The sequence below is a fragment of the Rhipicephalus microplus genome, chromosome 2, assembly GCF_043290135.1.
Source record: "Rhipicephalus microplus isolate Deutch F79 chromosome 2, USDA_Rmic, whole genome shotgun sequence".
Classification (NCBI taxonomy): domain Eukaryota; kingdom Metazoa; phylum Arthropoda; class Arachnida; order Ixodida; family Ixodidae; genus Rhipicephalus; species Rhipicephalus microplus.
The window spans coordinates 276,734,595-276,756,753 of NC_134701.1; the positions used below are offsets into that span (position 1 = coordinate 276,734,595).

The 22,159-nt window shown below is 49.0% G+C and overlaps 2 protein-coding genes across 3 annotated transcripts in view; one reads left to right on the plus strand and one right to left on the minus strand.

The window, feature by feature from the left end:
- The window catches only part of LOC119162990 (uncharacterized), a 177,127-nt gene that overhangs the window by 48,500 nt on the left and 106,468 nt on the right, over positions 1 to 22,159 (plus strand). The gene's annotated exons all lie outside the window — the stretch shown is intronic.
- The window catches only part of LOC119179208 (cytochrome P450 2H2), a 26,110-nt gene continuing 7,860 nt past the window's right edge, over positions 3,910 to 22,159 (minus strand). The window contains exons 6-9 of the mRNA XM_037430280.2: positions 21,867 to 21,979; positions 20,427 to 20,685; positions 18,966 to 19,156; positions 3,910 to 4,637 (exon numbers count right to left, since the gene is read on the minus strand). Of these exons, the coding sequence (XP_037286177.2) occupies positions 4,459 to 4,637; positions 18,966 to 19,156; positions 20,427 to 20,685; positions 21,867 to 21,979 (742 nt within the window). The 3' untranslated portion in view covers positions 3,910 to 4,458. The remainder of the gene's footprint in view (positions 4,638 to 18,965; positions 19,157 to 20,426; positions 20,686 to 21,866; positions 21,980 to 22,159) is intronic.

Consider the following 22,159-nt stretch of genomic DNA (forward strand, 5'->3'; position numbering starts at 1 on the left):
CCGTTCGGTAGGGTCCGTTATAATGCGGTGCTTCACGGTTGGGGTCTGCTTGATTTTGGAGGTGGACGCAAAGCAATCACTATACGTACGTAAAATCATGCGTATCTGCTGTTGCAGCGCACAGGATAGCTGGCAATTCACGTCAACTGTACTGGCTAATGCAGTGTTACCTTCGGCAGCAGTGGCAATCGGATCGATAGTGGAACATTCTTCGTCATCGATGGCTTCAAAGTTCGCGATTGCTGTTCGCTTTGCCAAGTGTTGGTACTGGCCGCCGAAATTCGTGATCAGAAGCTGAGTCCTCCGATGTTTCAATTTGACGATAGCACGCGCGACACAAATCTGCCGAGCCAAGAGCACCGAGAGGTTAGTTTCCGCGATGCCACTACTCTTGTTGTCACAGTCGCTCTCCACCGTTACCAACATACTGGCTCGCGGTGGCAGTGCGATGGTGTCTTCAGCAATTCGAAGTGTTGTGGTCGGCGCAACTGCATCCTTTCGTAGGGCTGTATGGTCGTTAGATAACGTTATGAGCAGGTCGCGAAGGTTAATAATGGCTCCATGCTCGCGGAGAAAATCCATTCCGAGAATCAGGTTTTGGGAGCATTCGCGCAATACAACGAAGGAAACAATGTACGTCGACTCACGAATTTGGAGGCGGGCAGTGCACATTCCTAGCGGTATCAATAGGTGACCTCCCGCAGTCCGGAGGTTGGTTCCATGTCCCCAAGGTGTCGTTACCTTTCTTAGCTGTGCAGCGAGGTCAGCGCTTATAACAGAATAATCGGCACCCGTATCTACCAGAGCGGTCAGCGGGTGGTTGTCGACAAAAACAGAGATACGAGCAGAGACCCGTTTGTCTTTGTCGTCGATGGCACACGTCGGTGAAAGAGTGACTTCGAATGTCGGCAGGCAAATCGGGGGAGGGTCTTGTAACGGTCGATCAACAGCGGCCTCACCCCCAGAGGTCGCTGTTCTTAAATTCTCCGGCGCGGGCTTGTGGATCTAGGCGATCTTCCTGCAAGGACGTCCGCAAAGGTTGATTGTTGGCCAGGTGACGTGGAACGCCGTGGAGATAGTGAGCGGGATTGGCGACGCGGAAGGGTTGAGGATCGTTGGCTTGCCAAGTATTCGGCGATAGCACGGGGCCGCTCACCATCTCTGGGTCGACGAGCATCCGGACGAAAGCCGGGAAGACCCATGTGCCTGTAGGCGCACTCACGGTAGATGTGACCTGGTTCACCACAGTGATAACATAGAGGCCGGTTGTCGGGAGCACGCCATACACTGGATTTCCGTGTAAGGGGTGGGTTGCCGTACTGCAGTGGTCCCGAGTAGAACGACGGTGCCGTCTGCAGAGTGGACGGACGGGACGGATAGCCAACAGCCGGTGCAGGAGTACGTAGAGCTTCCGCGTACGTTAATAGCGGAGCTTCGGCTGAATGCGGGGCCGTCATGGGTTGGACTTCGGCTGCACGCAGAGTCGTCATGGGGTGCACCAGCTGCCGGACCTCTTCGCGAACGACATCCGTTAGAGCAGCAACATGGGGCGGAGAAGACACCACGTGCAGCTTTTGCAGCTCCTCGCGCACAATACTGCGCACGAGCTCCGCCAGGTCTTTTACAGTCGTGACGTCAAGTGTTGGTAGGGCCGACTAGACACTGCCGAAAGACTGCCAGGACGCTCATACTGGTACGAACGCTGCCTTAGCATTCTCTCCATTGTCGTGGCTTCGCGGAGGAAATCCTCTACAGTGCTGGGAGGGTTCCGCACTAGTCCCGCGAACAGCTGCTCTTTCACTCCCCGCATTAGGAGGCGCACCTTCTTCTCTTCCGTCATTGAAGAGTCGGCTCGCCTGAACAGCCGCGTCATGTCTTCAACGAACATGGCAACACTCTCGTTCGGACGCTGGTTTCGGGAATTGAGGAGCCGTTCCGCTTGCTCCTTTCGGTCAGCGCTTCGGAAGGTATTTCGCAACTGGTTGCAAAACTCTGGCCAGGTTGTCATAGTGGCTTCATGGTTTTCGAACCAAGTTCGCGCAGAGTCCTCGAGATAAAAGTAGACATACCGAAGCTTTCGCTGCTCGTTCCACTCGTTGACGCTGCCGCAACGGTTGTAGTCGTCAAGCCAGTCGTCGACGTCCTCATAAGGGTCACCGTGGAATGGCTTTGGAGTACGCGGGACGTTGAAGAACCATGTAGGAGGCAGCGTTGATGTTTCTTGGGTTTGCGTTCCCGCACTAGCCATAGTACTGCCGAGTTGTGGAAATTGTCCGAATTCAGGAGGTAGGCCTAGTTGTCGCCTGCTACGCCGTAGGTCAGCTGGTTCTTCCAAGTCGCGACTAGTGTCGGGACCTTGCTGCTGATTGCAGTGCATACAACACTACCCAGCACCTCCACCAGAAAATGTCACGTGATCACAGAACAACCAGAACGTCTGTTCACAGGAGCAGCACTGGACGTCGAGCCGAACCGAACGTTAGAGCACGAGCACACACCAACCGTCCTCTTCTTCTTTCACACCATGGCACATACTCGCATTGGCATGGCTAAACCTCGTTCCATGCCTGTGGCAATATGTAAAATGTCTGAAATTTCTGATGCTGAAAATTTTGTCCAATTTTTTTAGACTTTTTAGTCCAAAAATGACATTGAATAAAGACCCCACCTATGCCGTTTAAGCTCGAACCAAGAAGATTATACTAAAACCTCCTTGATTCGAACCAGCGCTTTCGCGAGTCAATCCGTTTATGGCCATACCAAAGCACTAGAGACAACTTGGTCGCAATACCAAGTTATATTGCGAAAAAGCGCAACAAAAATGTGAAGGGACCATTGTAATGGTGTAGTGCACTTTTTTGTCGGAACACGAGTTTTCTGACGTCGATACATTTGCTACCATACTAAAGTTTGAAAGGCAGCTTTACAACAGTGCATTTATGGGCGAAGCTTTTTAAAGCGGCACCCATTCGTCCCTCGTAGTAGTGCGTGACATGTCTTACGCTTTGACCTGCAAGGTGGTGCCAGTGGGAGATTTCCCCTGTGCGTTGATAAACAATAAAAAATTTGCAGTATGCGCGTTAACTAAAAGCCGAATTCTCCTGTCTCTCATTTCCCAATAGCAGCCATTGTCATGTACATTGAGCACTATCTGGCGAGAAATGGTTGCTACGTTATACTCGCTGGGCGTAACCTCCTCGGTTTAAGAAAGGTTTAGTGAGCGTTGGGTCGCAGTGCCATGAATACACTGAACTAGTATATACCATGAACTTGTGGTGGTTAAAGGTGGGAAGTAGACACGAAGCGCAAGCCATAAGAAAGTGTGCGTGTGCCACCTCTCGTTCAGTCCTTGGAATGTCCGCTGGATGGCGGTGCGTCTATATGCGGAATATATGATGAAAAGATGCGAGGTGGTGGTACTTGGAGTGTTGACTAGATGGACGAACGGACACACAGACAGATGCATGGACGGACGCACGGATGGCTGCATGGACGGATGGACGCATAGACGAACGCAGGGGTGGATGCATGGACAAACGCAGGGATGGACGCACGGATGGACGAGGGGACGCACCAACAGACGCATGCACGGACGGTCGGATGGACGCACGGATGGTCACACCAACAGACGCATAGACGGACGGAAGCAAGAACGAATGAACGAATGGATGCTTAACCCCACTCTCCATCATTCACCCCGTGGATGTGCTGCCATTTTTGTGCCAAAGGTAGGCATACCAAAAATATGAGGGGGCCCCTGTCAATAGGACGTCTTCGCGAATTAAGTTCGACTAGTTCGAATAGTCAAAATTCCAGTGCAAATTGAATAAAATGGCACATACCATTCGAAAAAAGAATATTCGAGAGTTCGATTATTCGCACACCCTTACTAAGACATATCAGCCAAGGTACCGCTTCAGTTGGCCTTTATTATTCAGATTTAGAGGAAGTGAAAGGAGAAACAGAAACTCTCTGTTCACGTGTGAATGAGCTTCTCGGCGAAGAACAAATAAAAAATAAACAACAGCGTGGACTGCAGATAGCGGAAGTACTGTTGTGGATATTGTACTTCCACCGTCTACAGAATCTACACTGTCTTCAGATTCAAGCCAGAAGCGCGTGGATAATTCCATTCTCGCAAGAGCATCGCCAACCACCTGCTCATAATATTGGTCGAATTTCTGTTTTGCTTTCTCTGTTTTTTTTTTTTTACATAGAACTGCTAAATTCGGCTTGCCCACGACGTCCGAAGACTCGGATCTGCTCAACGATCATGTTTTTTTTTTTCTGTCAAGGCTTCGGTGACATTCGTGCAACAGCTCTAACTATACATCTGAATAGCCTTGTTTTACCAGAGGGGGTCGTCAAATCTAAAAGGAAGCTACCATTATCTAAGTTCATCCTTACAATCCAAATTGTGTTGCTTGAGTAATAATGGCTCGCAAGCACACTGTTTTATCATCGCGGTATGAAGCGCAACCTTTGAGCATCGTTGGCGACAGAGATTACGGCGGGTGCAGTGACGAGAGAGATGGTCTGGCCGTCTTCCGGAAGTACCTTGAACCTCTGAAGCGTTGTTGCCACGTACAGGAAGACCTCCATCAAGGCTAGCGTTTCACCCGGACACTGTCTCCTCCCTGCAAGCGAGGAAATTAGACAACGAGAATATAATAGCATTCGTCTAGGTGATGTTAGATGCACTTGACCCCATCTCCAAATTCTGAATATGGGTACGTCCGAGAAGGTTCTTAAGTGTCAGTAATCAATTAACCACTACTGCGTTCCCTAAATAGTCAAGGTGTGTCGTGCGGGGGAGTTCAAATGGCTAATTGATTAAATTGCTGTAACAGGTTCGCCACGTTCAAGTAGCCCTTCACAATCATCGTAGCACCAGCACCAGCAAGACCCGGCTCGGCTGGCATGCACCACGCGTTCAGGCGCTCCAACAACGAGGAAGAGAAAGATAGTTGGATCTGTGCCACTCGGCTACTCGGACGTGCCGACCATAGTCTTTAGAATCGTGGGCACAAGTTCGCCCTAATAAAGACAGTTGTTTTTTTAACCTGTCGGCCTCAGCATCGCTACATTTCTGGTGGAAGTGCTGGGTATGAATCGAAGCCCCGCGAGCTCAAGACGGCGTAGGCCCGACGACCAGCGTATCAACCCCGTGGAAGTGACTCCTGTACACCAGAGGGCAAGTCGCCGTCTTCGAGGTGACTCACCTGAGTTCGGTCATCTTCACTTCACACCAAGGGGAATTCAAACGATGGATGCCACCACTATGACTAGCCAGGTAACACCGACACAAGTGTTCATTAGCCAACCGCACTAGCCGCCAGTATTCCACGGCGACTCGTACGAAGATGTTGAAGATTGGTTGGACCTGTTCGAGAGAGTAGCGAGCTTGAATGGATGGGACGAAAGAGAGAAGCTCCGTCGCGTATATTTCGCCCTGGAAGACTTCGCAAAGACATGGTTTGAGAACCATGAAACCTCGTTGTCTACCTGGGAAGTATTTCGACGACAAGCGGTGGCTGCGTTCGCGAACATAGACCGGAAAGAAAAGGCGGAGGCAGCTCTTCAATCGAGGAACCAGCACACGAATGAGAGTGCTGCTATGTACATTGAGGACATGGTCCGTCTGTTCAAGCGTGCGGATTACAACATGGCTGAGGATAAGAAGGTGCGCCATCTAATGCGCCGAGTGAAGCAAGAGCTGTTCGCCGTTCTCGTCCGCAATCCTCTGAGCACAGTTGCTGAGTTTTACTCGGAAGCGACGGCCATCGAAAAAACACTGGAACAACGGGCTCGGCAGTACAACCGGAGTCTTAACTGCGCATCTGCACAGGTATCCTCCGGAGGCGTGCGAAACGACGTTGAAGCCCTGCGAGAGCTAATTAGATCAGTTATCAGAGAAGAACTGAGCAGACTGCAAATGCCCCAGACTCCAACTGCACTATCTGTTACGGACGTTGTTTGTGACGAACTGAGGCAGGTGTACGAGAGCCAGAGCGTGAGCTGCAGCCGGTTCGACCTATCCGAACATACTCTGAGGTTGTCAGACAACCCACGGTACACAGCAATGCAGCAGTTGCGATGGCGACGACTCCTCTCCCACCTGCGGCACGCAGCACACCTCGTCCACGGGAACCAACAGCTACCTATCTGCCCCCAGAAGTACGTAGCACACATCACTATGTGGAGCATAGGCCCAGGAAAAGTGACGTCTGGCGTGATCACGAGTGCAGGCCTCTGTGTTTTCATTGTGGGGAAGCGGGTCATCTGTACAGATTCTGTCCTTACCGACAGGCTGGATTAAGAGGCTTCCCGTCGTATGCACCGTGCCTCCAATACGGCGAACGACCAGCGGAGATTGAGGAGTACTTGTCCACGCGCCAGAACTCGCCACCTCTACGCCAACACCGGTCACGGTCACCATCGCCTATGCGCTACCGGTCATCCAGCCCACGTGCACCTTCAAGGCAGCCTGGTCATCGCTCTCCAAGTCCACACCCGGAAAACTGAAGCAAGTGACCTGTGGAGGTGAGGCCGCTGATAACGTCAGTTACGAAGATCCTCCAATTTGGTTTGAGGGTGATGACGGTGTATTTCCGGTAGATGGGTGCAGCAACGAAAACGTTACTTCAAATTTGCGGTGGAGAATGGAAGGATGGGAGCTGAATGCCTTAGTCGACACCGGTGCTGATTTTTCAGTGATAAGTCACAAGATGGTGAAAAAGCTAAACAAAGTTGTGACACAGTGGAGTGGATCGCAGATACGCACGGCAGGCGGTCACATTATTACGCCCCTTGGCAGATGCACTGCAAGACTTGAAATACGGGGCTTTATTTACGTGGCCGATTTCATTGTGCTGCCAGAATGTTCAAGAACTCATTATAGGAATGGATTTTTTGCGAGCTAATGGTGCCGTAATTAACCTGCGTAAGTCCAGCGTGTCGTTTTCGAATGAACGAGCTATACCTGTGGAGGAATCTGAGGAACGACGCCTAACTGCTCTACGCGTTGTTCATGATGACGTAACTGTGCCGCCACGCTGCAGTATAATGGTGCTCGTAGAAAATGGTGCATTGTACAACCGCGAAGGTATAGCGGATACAAATGTAGGGCTGTTTTTGAACAAAGGTGTCTGCGTAGCTAGGGGTCTTGTTCACTTGACGAATGGCCGTGCAGATGTCCTACTCACAAATTTCTACAATGAGCTTCAACACATCACTCAAGGCACGGCTATTGCCTATTTACACGACTTCTGTATTCGCGACTGAACTATGCAGCTTAATGACATCAACCACTCGACCAGTGGCCTGCAACATCGACACATCCGTGACCGTCAATCAGAGCCTTCCGGACAGTCAAAAGAAACAGATTTACGCCTTGGTAAAAGAATTCTCTGATTGCTTTTCAAGTGCCTCGAAGGTCCAGCGCACGTCAATCACGAAACACAGAATTATAACGCAAGACGACACGAGGCCTATATGCCAGCATCCATATCGGGTGTCACAGAAAGAACGGGAAATTATCAAGAAGCAAGTGGAGGAGATGCTTTCGGATGATGTCATCCAGCCTTAGAATAGTCCATGGGCGTCCCCCGTAGTGCTCGTTAAAAAGAAAGACAACACACTTAGATTCTGTGTCGACTACAGAAAACTGTACAGTGTGTAAAGAGGTTTATTGGGCGAACCAAACGGGCAGGTGGGAGATTGGAGATAGCGACAGGACGAGGAAGATGGAGGAGCTCGAGCGCCGATCTCGTGGTGCCTTACTCTGCGATGATGCTCGCTGTTCCCTTTTGTTGTCATCATTCCTTCATTATATTTGCCCCCGTCGAGAAAGATCAAGCCATCCTGGCGATCTAACAAGTAGGAACGAGCGGGTCGAAGTACGGCTTCAAGTGGTCCACATGAACAATATCGTGTCCACGCCGACGATGGTCACCGGGTGGCGTAAGCGGTTCAATGGCGTAATTGACGGGCGATGTGCGCTCTACCACGCAGTATGGGCCATGGTAATTTGAAAGTAGCTTGGTAGACAAACCAGGTGCACAAGGTGGTACATACAGCCATACAAGGGTTCTAGGGGCAAACTTGGCGGCAGGAGGGTGGTCGTCATCGCGGGCCTTTTTCTGGCGTTGCTGGTCAGCCGTAGTAAACTGCTTCGCTAGTTGGTGGCATTCTTCGGCGTGACGGGCGGCTTCAGACACGGTCGTGCACTCAGATACATCTGGTGCGTATGGCAGCAAAGTGTCGATTGTGTGCGATGGTTGACGTCCGTATAGAAGGTAGAATGGAGAAAAGCCGGTGGTGACTTGGGTAGCGGTGTTGTACGCGTAGGTCGCAAACGAAAGAACCAGGTCCCAGTTCGTTTGGTCAGATGCCACATGCGTCGCGAGCATGTCACCCAGGGTCCGATTAAACCGCTCAGTCAGGCCATTCGTCTGAGGGTGGTAAGCAGTACTCATCCGGTGTACAATATGGCACTGACGGAGAAGTGCCTTGATTACGTCGGATAGAAATACACGGCCCCGGTCACTGAAGAGCTCGCGAGGAGGGCCGTGACGCAACACAAACCGATGGAGGATGAAAGATGCGACGTCCTGAGCGGTCGCCGTAGGAAGAGCAGCGGTTTCGGCGTACCGTGTCAGATGATCTACAGCAACGATAGCCCACCGGTTACCTGCTGTGGTCAATGGCAGTGGTCCATAAAGGTCGATTCCGACGCGATCGAATGGGCGGTCAAGGCACGCAAGCGGCTGTAGTGGAGCTGCCCCTGCATTCGGTGGCTGTTTTCGTCGCTGACACTCGTGGCAGCCGCGAATAAACTGTCGAACAAAAGTAAACATCTCACGGCAGTAGTACCGCTTCCTTAAACGCTCGTAGGTCTTGAAGACACCGGCGTGAGCGCATTGCGGGTCGGAGTGAAATGATGCACAGATTGTAGAGCGCAGCTTTCGGGGAATAACGAGCAGCCACTTCCTGCCGTCTGGTGAGTAATTGCGCCGGTACAAGAGGCCACCTCGAATGGTGAAGTGCGAAGCCTGGCGTCGCATTGCTCGAGTGATGGGAAGTGTCGGTACCCCAGATAAGACGTCCAGAAGCGAAGTTATCCATGGATCGTCGCGCTGTGCAGAGGTCATTGTGTCGATGTCAAGAGCGGACAGCGCGTGTTCCATAGAAGATATAGAGGCAGCCTCAGCCGACAGTGGTGATCGTGAGAGCGCATCAGCATCGGCATGTTGGCGGCCGGAACGGTACACGACGCAGATGTCATACTCTTGAAGTCGCAGAGCCCAACGAGCAAGGCGACCTGATGGATCCTTCAGCGACGACAACCAACATAAGGCATGATGGTCTGTAACTACAGCAAAGGTGCGGCCATATAAGTATGGGCGAAATTTCACAATTGGCGAAAGTATGGCTAAGCACTCTTTTTCGGTAACACTGTAGTTTACCTCAGCCTTGTTGAGCGTTCTGCTGGCGTAGGCGACGACATACTCAGGGGATTCAGGCTTGCGTTGAGCGAGAACTGCACCGAGACCGACACCACTGGCGTCTGTATGGATTTCAGTTGCAGCCGTGGGATCATAGTGGCGCAATATAGGTGGTGATGTCAGGAGACGGCGAAGAGTGGTAAATGCGTGATCACATTCGGAAGACCATGATGAGATGTCATTGGCACTGCTTAAAAGTTGGGTCAAAGGGGCAATTATGGAGGCAAAGTTGCGCACAAACCGACGAAAGTAGGAGCACAATCCTACGAAGCTGCGTAAGTGTTTTACAGTCGTTGGTTTGGGGAATTCAGCAACAGCGCGTAGTTTAGCCGGGTCGGGAAGAACACCATCCTTTGATACGACGTGACCGAGAATGGTGAGCGTCCGAGCAGCGAAGTGGCATTTCTTGAGATTCAGTTGGAGCTGCGCATTCTTCAGACACGTGAGGACATGTTTCAGGCGTACAAGGTGTGTTGCGAAATCGGGTGCAAAGACGACGATATCGTCGAGGTAGCAGAGGCATATGTTCCATTTAAAACCCCGCAGAACCGAGTCCATCATGCGCTCGAATGTGGCCGGCGCATTGCAGCGGCCGAAGGGCATGACATTGAACTCATATAGCCCGTCCGGTGTCACGAATGCTGTTTTTGGACGATCACCATCTGCTAAGGGCACCTGCCAATACCCCGAACGCAAATCTAACGACGAAAAAAACTCGGCACCTTGTAAGCAATCAAGGGCGTCATCAATCCTGAGCAAAGGGTATACGTCTTTGCGAGTGATCTTATTTAAGCGCCTGTAATCAACGCAGAAGCGAATTGTACCATCCTTCTTCTTAACAAGAACGACAGGTGATGCCCATGGACTTTGGGAAGGTCGGATAACGTCGCGCTTGAGCATATCGTCAACGTGTTCGGTGATAACCTGACGTTCCGTGGCGGAAACACGGTATGGTCGCTGTCGTACTGGCGCATTGGCACCTGTGTCGATGCGGTGGTAAAAACTGGGAGTTCGGCCAAGGGTAGGTTGAGCAACGTCAAAGGATTCACGAAACTGGTAGAGCAGCTGCAGGAGCTCAGAGCGTTCAGATGGCGATAGTCCGTCGGCAATCGATGAATCGAAAAGCTCGCAAGGTGGTATATTGGAAGGGTTGAGGGCACTGATGGCGTCGTAGTCATCGGAACAATCTGGCGGCAGGGTAAAAATTTCTTCTTTATCAATGGCATGCACGTGTCCAAGAGATTCACCTTGAAACAGTTCAACGGGATACGGAAGGGGATTGATGAGGCAAAGAGCACTGTTTCCTTCAGAAATAGAGAGGGTTGAATAAGGCAGAACAAGTGATCTTCGACTAAGGAAGAGGCTTGATGGCTCAAAGATCGCAGCTTCGTTCCTAATGCCGTCACAGAACACGGGGAGCAACACAGCTGCTGTCGGAGGAATTTCAGTGCCTTTTTTGACGACGAGTTTGTGTACGGCGGGCTGAATGCGGCTGGTTGGTTGGTCGTAAAACGGGAAAAGTTCAAGCTCCGATCTTGCACAATCAATAACGGCACGGTTACGCGATAAAAAATCCCATCCAAGTATGATGTCGTGTGAGCATGACGACAGGACAATAAACTCAACAGTGTAGTGGTCCTTCGCGATCATCAGTCGGACAGTACAGGCGGCTACAGGCTGAACCGGGTCCCCATTCGCTGTTTGCAAGGACATCATATTAAGAGGCGTCGTCAGCACCAGTATCCACGCAGCACCAGTATCCACTAGAGCATATGCTCGAGTACCTTCTACAAAAACTTCGACAATATTCGACGGCAATGTCCGAGGACTTGAGCATTTCGAGAGCGCAGTTATTGCCTCCTGAACTGCGGCGGTTAGTTTCCCTCGTGTTCAGGAGCTGGCCGACGACGTATGGGTGACAGGGAGCGACGACGGGGTGAAGGTGAGCGACCAGACATAGTACGCGGACATTCCCGTGAAGACGAGCTTGACTGAGGGTCAGAATTTTCCAGACGGGATGGAGAAAGGTCCATGAAGCTGTTCTGTGTCCGGGCGTCTGTGTATCCCGGCACGCGACGACGGCAGTAACGGGCGATATGGCCAGGGCCACCGCACGCAAAACAGATGGGCCGGTTATCGCGCGTTCTCCAAGTATTGGCGACAAGGGGACCAGTCCATGCGGCAGACGGGTGAGTCGAGGCTGTGGTGGCACTGGGAGGAACCCAGGCGGTGTACGGCTGAGTCGGGGCTGAGGTATACGGCAGTCCCTGGAACGACGGGGGTGGTGTCGCTGCTGCCGCTTTAGTGCCTCAGCGTAAGTAAGAGGCGCGGTGACGGGGGGCTGCTGCAAAGGCACCGGCATAGCCTCGGAAATCTGCTCCTGGACCACATGTCGGAGCATGGGAGCCAATGGTGGTGGGTGTCGCAGTGGCTGTAGGTGCGAGAGCTCCTGGCGTTGAGCAAAAGGCAGCAGAGAAAGCTGTCGAGCCACTTCCTCTCGCACGAAGTCTTTCATTTGTGCGAGAAGGTTTGTCTGGTCAGTCATAGCGTCCAGTGCGGTCACTGGTTGGATTGTCTGGAATGAGCGTCGCGTCTGAGCTCGTTGCCTCCGCAATTCATCATAGCTTTGGCACAAAGTCACTACTTCTGCCACAGTGCTTGGAGACTTCGCGAGAAGCATCTGGAAAACGTCATCGTCGACGCCTTTCATAATGTGCTGTATCTTCGCACTCTCGCTCATGGAAGCATCGACGCGCCGGCAGAGATCAATCACATCTTCTATATATGATGTGAAAGTTTCACCTGGCTCCTGTGCCCGTGTGCGCAGACGTTGTTCGGCGCGTAGCTTCCGTAAGGCAGGACGACCATAAACGGCACGTATTGCCTCCTTTAAGGCGGACCAATTCGCGAACTCGGTTTCGTGGTTCGTATACCACAGCTTGGCCACGTCGGTGAGATAAAAATTGACAGTGCCTAACTTAGCAGCGTCATCCCACCTGTTGGGTCCACTGACTTTCTCGTATGACGACAGCCAGTCCTCAACGTCCTGGTCTTCGGTGCCGGCAAAGATCAGGGGGTCTCGCTGATGAACCGGGCCGGGACAAGTAGCGGCCGCGAGAGGCATTGTTTGTTGGGCAGCGTCAACTTGCATGGTCGACGGCAGGGTGCGAGATCGGAGTTCCAGGTTGTAGGCGATGTGGTTACCCAGCACGATTCACCAAATGTAAAGAGGTTTATTGGGCGAATCAAACGGGCAGGTGGGAGATTGGAGATAGTGACAGGACGAGGAAGATGGAGGAGCTCGAGCGCCGATCTCGTGGTGCCTTACTCTGCGATGATGCTTGCTGTTCCCTTTTGTTGTCATCATTCCTTCATTATAAGTGTAACTAAACGAGATGTCTACCCCTTGCCACGAATCGACGATACAGTAGATCGGTTGCGATCCGCAAAGTTTTTCTCCTCCTTAGATCTGAAAATCGGATATTGGCAAATAGAGGTCGACGAGCGGGACCGTGAAAAAACGGCATTTGTAACACCAGATGGCCTCTACGAATTCAAAGCGCTTCCATTCGGCCTCTGTTCCGCACCAGCGACGTTCCAGCGAATGATGGACACTGTCCTCGCCGGATTGAAATGGCAGTCATCCCTAGTGTATTTGGATGACGTGGTGGTATTCTCTGCAACGTTTGACAAACATCTAGAGCGACTACGCACAGTATTGGAAGCCATCCGGTCAGCAAAATTGACAAACAAACCCGAAAAATGCCACTTCGGCTTCGAAGAGCTGCGATTCTTTGGACATGTCATTAGTTCCATGGTGTTCGTCCTGATCCCGAAAAGACAGCCGCTGTTCAGAGGTTCCAGAGACAAAAAGTCAGTGTGTCGATTTTTGGGTTTATGTGCCTACTATAGGCGATTTGTGGAAAACTTCTCAAAGATTGCGGAACCTCTTACAAAACTGACAAAAGACGACGTGCCCTTCACATGGGAAAGCGAACAACAGAAAGCTTTTGACGAATTAAGAAAACGACGACAGGGTTCACCAATACTTGCCCATTTTGATGAGACAGCCAACACTGAAGTCCATACTGATGCCAGCAATGGCGGCCTCGGCGCCATCCTTGTCTAGTGGCAAAATGGTCAAGAGAAAGTGTTAGTCTATGCCAGCCGCAAACTATCAAAAGCTGAGGCAAACTACTCTGCAACTGAAAAAGAGTGCCTCGCAGTCATCTGGGCCATAAACAAGTTTCGACCCTACCTTTATGGTAGACTGTTAAGAGCTGTCAGTGACCACCATGCTCTATGCTGGCTGGCAAGTCTCAAGGACCCGTCAGGTCGAGTAGCAAGATGGAGCCTTAGGCTGCAGGAGTATGTAACTACGGTCGTGTACAAATCTGGAAGGAAACACAGCGATGCCGACAGCCTGTCACGCTCTCCCGTCGATCCAAGTGTACCTGAAGAGGAAGACTTCCCGTTTCTAGGCGTTGTCGACGCATCCGAAATCGCTCAACTACAACGAGATGACCCGGATTTGCTGGCGCTTATACAACACCTGCAGGGTCTCGACGTTCAAGTCCCTCGCATATTCTCCAGAGGGCTCTCCGCGTTCTGCCTTCGAGGAAGTGTCCTTTACAGGAGAAACTTCGAACCTAATGGTGAAACGTTTTTACTAGTCGTGCCCACAGCCATGCGAGAGGAAATTCTGCACGCATGCCACGACGAGCCAACATCTGGACACATGGGTGTGAGCCGAACATTCGCCAGGATTCGCCTGAAATGCTATTGACCTAGGTTGCTCGCATCAGTGCAGCGCTACGTGAAAACTTGTCGTCAATGTCAACGGCGCAAAACTCCACCCGTAAAACCAGCCAGCCTTCTCCAGCCAATAGACCCTCCAGATGCCCCATTCCAACAAGTTGGCATGGACTTCCTAGGACTTTTCCCGACATCGTGTGCAGGCAAGAAATGGATAGTCGTAGCCACAGACTATCTCACCCGTTATGCTGAAACTGACTCTATATACAGTGCGAAAGCTTCTATGAAGACGTGGAATCGGCAATGAGTAAGATAAAAACACAGTATACTATAGTGATGGGCGACTTTAATGCAAAGGTAGGGAAGAAGCAGGCTGGAGACCAGGCAGTAGGAGATTATGGTATCGGTACTAGAAACGCCAGAGGAGAGCTACTAGTAGAATTCGCAGAACGCAATAATTTACGGATTTTGGATACCTTCTACCGAAAACGAGAAAACCGCAAGTGGACATGGAGGAGCCCTAATGGCGAAAATAAGAACGAAATAGATTTATAATGAGTGCACACCCTGGAATCGTGCAGGATGTGGAAGTGATTGGCAAGGTACGATGCAGTGACCATAGAATGGTATGGTCTCGAATTCGCCTAGACTTGAAGAAGGAACGACAGAAACTGATACGCAAGAAGCCAATCAATCAGCTAGCACTGAGAGGGAAAGTACAGGAATTCAGAGTGTCGCTGCAGAACGGGTACTCGGCTCTTAGTGAGAAAACCAACCTTAGCGTAGATACAATGAATGATAATCTGACGAGTATCATTACGGAGTGTGCAGTGGAAGTTGGAGGCAGGGTAGTTACACAGGACACTGGCAAGCTTTCCCAGGAAACAAAGAACCTAATTAAGAAGCGTCAAATTATGAAAGTGTCAAGTACAACAGACAAAATAGAACTGGCAGAGCTTTCGAAGTTGATTAATAGACGTAAGGTATGCGATGTAAGAAGGTATAACATGGAGAGAATTGAACACGCTCTGAAAAACGGAGGAAGCGTCAAAGCAGTGAAGAGGAAACTTGGGATAGGCAAAAGTCGGATGTATGCACTAAGGGACAAAGAAGGCAAAATAACTACCAATATGGATAGGATAGTTAAAATAGCGGAAGAGTTTTACAGATATCTGTACAGCAGCCGAGACAACCACGACCTTAATACTATAAGAACTAGCAGTAACCCATATTACACCCCACCAGTAATGATAGAAGAAGTCAGAAAAGCTTTGGAGAGCATGAAAAGGGGCAAAGCTGCTGGTGAGGATCAGGTAACATCAGATCTGCTGAAAGATGGAGGACAGATTGTGTTAGAAAAACTAGCCACCCTGTTTACGAGGTGTCTCCTGACGGGAAGAGTGCCAGAGTCTTGGAAGAACGCTAACATCATCTGAATACATAAGAAAGGAGATGACAAGGACTTGAAGAATTACAGGCCGATCAGCTTGCTCTCTGTAGTATACAAGCTATTTACAAAGGTGATTGCTAACAGAGTAAAGAAAACATTAGAATTCAATGAACCAAAGGAACAAGCAGGATTTCGAACAGGCTACTCAACAATTGACCACATTCATACTATCAATCAGGTAATAGAGAAACGCTCAGAGTATAACCAACCACTATACATAGCCTTCATAGATTACGAGAAGGCGTTTGATTCAGTAGAAATATCAGCCGTCATGCAAACACTGCGGAATCAGGGCGTAGATGAAGTATATATAAACATTCTGAAAGAAATCTACAGGGGATCAACTGCTACCATAGTGCTTCATAAAGAAAGCAACAGAATACCAATCAAGAAGGGTGTAAGGCAGGGGGACACAATTTCCCCAATGCTATTTACCGCGTGCTTACAGGAGGTTTTCAGAAGCCTAGAATGGGAACAGTTAGGGATAAGAGTCAATGGAGAATACCTTAGTAACCTGCGCTTCGCCGATGACATTGCATTGCTGAGTAACTCGGGGGACGAATTGCGACTCATGATTACGGAATTAGACAAGGAGAGCAGAAAGGTGGGCCTTAAAATTAATCTGCAGAAAACGACAGTAATGTACAACAACCTCGGCAAGGAGCAGCGCTTCGAGATAGGTAATAGTGCACTTGAAGTTGTAAAAGACTATGTCTACTTAGGGCAGGTAATAACCGCAGAGCCGAACCACGAGATTGAAGTAACTAGAAGAATAAGAATGGGGTGGAGCACATTCGGCAAGCACTCTCAAATTATGACAGGTAGATTGCCACTATCCCTCAAGAGGAAGGTATATAACAGCTGTATCTTGCCGATACTTAGCTACGGAGCAGAAGCCTGGAGACTTACAAAGAGGGTTAAGCTTAAATTGAGGACGACGCAGCGAGCAATGGAAAGAAAAATGGTAGGTGTAACCTTAAGAGACAAGAAGAGAGCGGAGTGGATTAGGAAACAAACGGGGGTTAAGGATATCATAGCTGAAATCAAGAAGAAGAAATGGACATGGGCAGGACATGTAGCGCGTAGACAGGATAACCGCTGGTCATTAAGGGTAACTGACTGGATTCCCAGAGAAGGGAAGCGGGTTAGGGGGAGACAGAAGGTTAGGTGGGCAGATGAGATTAAGAAGTTTGCAGGTATAAATTGGCAGCAGCAAGCACAGGACCGGGTTAACTGGCGGAACATGGGAGAGGCCTTTGTCCTGCAGTGGACGTAGTCAGGCTGATGATGATGATGATGATGATGATGATGATGATGATGATGATGATGACAGTGCGACAGCTGCCGAAGTCGCCAAGTTCTTTGTGAACAACATAGTGCTCAGACATGGTGCGCCCATCGTCGTTATTATGGATCGGGGCACCGCATTTACTGCAGACCTAATGCAATGCCTGATGCGCATGACAAATACCGATCACAGAGAACAACGGCGTATCACCCTCAGTCAAATGGCTTAACCAAACGCCTCAACAGAACTCTGACCGACATGCTATCAATGTATGTCGATGTTAAACATAAACAGTGGGATGAAATATTACCCTACGTAACATTCGCATATAATACAGCCGTTCAAGAAACAACCCACGTTGCCCCTTTCGAACTAGTATTCGGCCGAAGAGTGACCACCCCGCTGGATGCCATTTTACCACTACAGGACGAAAGCAGCTATCCACCTGACTTAGATGACTTCTTGCAAAGAGCCGAAGAAGCACGGCAAATGGCAAGATACCGAATACGCCACCAACAGCACGTCGATTCTAGTCGGTACAACAAGCGACGCAGTAACGCACTTTATCATCCCGGTGACAAAGTGTGGATATGGATACCAGTGCGCCGCCGCAGACTCTCTGAAAAGCTTCTTTGCCGATACTTCGGCCCTTATGAAGTACTCAACCGTATCAGCAACGTCGCTTATGAAGTCAGATCCGCTGGACACGTGAGTTCAAGACGCCGCAATCCCACGGAAGTGGTACACGTAGTCCGCATGAAGCCCTATCATGACAGATCGTCGAAAAACGAGTAAGAGTGCGCATGTATCTTTTCACTGTCTTAAGCATCGGGACGATTCGTCTGAGGAGGGGGGTAATGCTGCGACAGGTTCGCCACGTTCAAGCAGCCCTTCACAATAATCGTAGCACCAGCACCAGCAAGACCCGGCTCGGCTGGCATGCGCCACGCATTCGGGCGCTCCAAAAACGAGGAAGAGGAAGATAGTTGGACCTGTGCCACTCGGCAACTTGGACTTGACGACCATAGTCTTTAGAATCGTGGGCACAAGTTCGCCCTAATAAATACGCTTGTTTTTTAACCTGTCGGCCTCAGCATCGCTACAATATCTATCGTTTACACAGTGAAATTCGTAACATTTGACGCTGTCCTAATTTCATACCTCTAAAGAAAAATTGTTCCTCAGTGCCCTGTTGGCGTTTTGCTCATGCGACAAATGTTTTACACTCCCTGAAGCAAGCTGGCATACAAAAGCGTCCCGGCAAAAACATTGAGGCTTCCACATAAACTATAAGCGAATCATGCGGCCAGTCACATAGGCATGCGTTTGTACGCATTTGTCTTTTTTTTTTTTGCCTTGAATAATGTGAAGCTATCACGTTTCAGCTGACGGTTTTTTTCACTTGCGTGTGTATTTTCTTGCAGACCCTTTGCGACACTGTTTAAAAACCAATAAATAGGTGATGGAAATAGAAACAACGAGTTCGTTATTTTCTCCTATCGTTCCCCGCTATTTCGCCAAAATTCGTGACGTCAACAGTCTGTTCTCGCAACGTCATGAGGAAATAAATGCTAGATTTCCCAGATACGAGGGATACCATTCGAGAATTTTTTCCCTCTCCTGCTTTACCATGCAGTCGCGCGCCCTTTTTTCCTCGTCTTGCATGACAGTAGCACCTGATCAGCCGATTTCATTCTTTTTTTTGTCTTTTAGATTGTGCCAGCGGAGATAACAGCATGTAGCCAAAAGCGCGAATTAGTTACAGCGTCAGCGTTCACTGCTGACGTGTATCACACGCTTTGTGAATGAATAAGTGGCGAGGAGAGTATGTAGTCAGAAAGAAGGGCAGTGAAAGCAAGGGAAATACCCTTTCTTGTCTTTTAACTCGTAATGCATTAAGGGTCCTGTAAGAACCAATTAACACGGAGTCTTTTCATGTGAAACCGTTGCTGCTATGTGACCTTACCCGTTCCAAAAGGAAGAAACGCCGCTGGCTTCTCATCCACCTCAGTGCCGTCAGCTTTGAGAAATCGCGTGGGATCATACTTCGATGGCTCGGGCCAGTAGGCAGGGTCGTTGTGAAGTCCCCACAGGTTTGCAACCACCATTGTGCCGGCAGGAACGTGGTACCCGCATATTACCGTGTCACGGCCTGCACTGTGAAACGCACTATGGAGCTGTCGCAACATAATGGCCGTCATTTGTATAAACGAAAACAAACCACCATGCTTTTTATGCAACACAATAACCATTGATCGCCGAAGTGATATCAAATTGGGTCATTCACTTTTGCGCTGTATTTAATGTCAAATAACATTAGAGTGCCTGGAAATTTGTGTACGCCAATATAATGTTATTTGGTGAACATGTTGGCCTGACCAAGCAATGCTTTTCTTGAAGATTTTGCTTAATCTTAAGCACTTCGTTGTGTTCTATCTAGAAAGGCCTCCGATCATTTATGTTGGCACTAGACGAAGCAGCAAGCTGCCATGCGCCTAATCGGAATCTTCCTGCGTTTTCAATTATTCTGGATGTCCTAACCACGTGATTTATTGCGTATTATTTACTGTACTTCTGGTCCCAAGAAGCTCTACAATGCCAATGAGCTAAACGTGCTCTCAATGCCGAATAAATGTACAAGCTGCCTCTTATGTTGAGTACACACTATATCGCTAGCAAACCGCGTTTTTTATATGGGTTGAACGATCAAAACTTCGTTCTGGAACCTTTTCCAAGAGTTGTTTGCACTCTTCGGTGTATAGTACCGCTCTGAAGCCCCATTACGAACTCTGAAGACAACCTTGATCTGCATGTGCAAAGACAGTGTCTGCTGAAGACACCAATTGACTGCGCGAGTCTTTGTCGTTTGCAGTGTTCCATTTTTGTTTAACAATCCTATTGTTCATCTAGACTCCAATCAAGAAAAGAGGAAAATGTAGAGCTACTTTTTCTATGTTAAACACAATAATAATGATAACATCAGACGGCAATCAGTATTTTATTTAACCACTATTTGCAGTGCTTGTTGTTGTTTTTTTCGATATCACTACAGTATGCTTGTATTATTGAAGAAGGGCAAGGTAATGCTCGTAAACCTGGTTACTGGGAAAGGTGGCACTCGGCACACAGCCCTAAACAGTAGCGTTTTCTGATTCGCAACTGTCTGTGTTGCATGTGCCATTTAGCACGTATTAAAGTGCTGTTTCTGATTCCTCAATTTGTGTATTTTTCTGCAGCTTTGGATTTCCATCTAAGTATTCTCTTAACTCATGACCCAGCTTTTATTTCTATTTTCCTTGAGCGATACAACTTTCCCATACCTGCATATCTGCAGAAACACAGGTATGCAGCTATGAATGGTGGCACAGCTATAACAGGCACTGCATTTTCATACGCGATGGAACGTTGTTTCCAATGATCCACTTACGCCCTCTGCAGACCTAGTGGAGCCGTAGTCCTCCAGCGGAGTGCCTCTAGAATGCACGCCATTGTAAACGGCGTCCGACGCCTGTCTTCCCAAGCGGGCGCCGTCTTGCGTCCAATCGCTGCGTCGATTTCGCTCTGTATTCGTGATTGCTGACCGTCCGGGTCACTGGCCGCTATGTACAGGTTCCACAGGACTGCGCTTCGCACGGTGTTAGTAGCTGCACTGTAGAAGTTGACCGTGCTGCCAACGAGCGTTGAAACTGCAAGAAAACTTTTGTGCTCACCAACTAGATTGCTTTAGGTAAATGTGTAATTACTATCATTATTAGCAGCGGTTGCTGCTAGAATCGCACCTGCTTTGCATTGATTCGAACTCGTTGAATATTGAAAGACTTGTTTTCGTCAGGGCAATGTTCGCCCTCCTTAGAAGCTTTGCTGATTTGACTAGGACTGAAGCTAATTCTTTCGTCGAAGTGTTGGCTTCAGTTGCATTCCTCGTTCAACATCATCTGAACACTCAGAGCCTTCGTTTTTCCCAAATCGTTTATCTTGCTTGCGATCGATTCGATATAGCTATATTCAACAAGAATATATAGCTTGTAGCGAACGTATCTTAACCGTGAGCATGAAGACCGGTCTCTTTCTTTTTCGCCATGAAGAAATAGCAGCTTTGTGGTTTAATGCTTACATTTTTCTTTTTTTTACGTAATCTGCAATAAAGTGATTCATACGTATTTGTAAGGCAGAAGTATATCATTACTTCAAGAATAGAGGCGGTAATGGTTCGACATACAAACTGAAAAACTCGGAAAGGGACGGAGGCTGAAACCCCCAACTTCACACCTACCCAGATCTTGCTTGGACACGCCCATGTGGCATGTAGTACTTGGAATGAGACTTTGTGAGTTACGTCTTCTGAAAGTCTAAGGTGCTCAAATACTCGGGATGATTATTCGGTGAACAACCCACACATACACACACACCTACGTACACACCTACGTACACACACGCGAACAGGCATTGTTGTGTGCACAATGTTCCAAACCTATACTTTCTTCACCAGACAAAGTCACTTATTAATGTACAAGCTTTTTCTGGCGTTTTTAACTGTCAATACCACAATAACGTTGTCATTTAGAGTTCTTAGCCACTTTATGAACTCGGGGGCTTAGCCATCTCAGTGAGGAAATAAAATGGTGCTGTTTTCTGCAAATTTTGTCAAAAAGGTGAACAACTGGCACTTATTCTTTTTGCCTCCCCCCTTCTTCTTTTCGTGTTCACATCCTACTGTGCAACACTGATGCTCCATTTGTCTCACGTACCCCTCTTTATGTCAACGTAGCCTCCTGCGCCCCTTCGTTCTTTTTTTTTTTTTCCCCGTCTTCGCGAACAAGCGTACTTTGTCTCCACTCCCCTTATAAGTGCTTCCACCCAAACTTACGAGTGAAGTGAGAATCCTTCCCTTTGTTTTCTTCAATTTTTCTCAGGTATCCGTCAATGAAATCTTTGTCCAAGTGTTCCTCCATAGCTCCTTCGCGTTCCCGCACTTCATTTCTGCAACAGATGATGTAGAAATTACTGGTGTTGTCCACCAACGCTTGAAATTTTCGCCATTTCTTCGAACGTTTACTTTAACACTCAACAGTATTTGGGGTATTCAAGGTTTTGTTTTGCCAGAACACTGTCCTAACGACCACACTTTCTTCGTGGTATGGTATTTCTTATTAGTGCTAC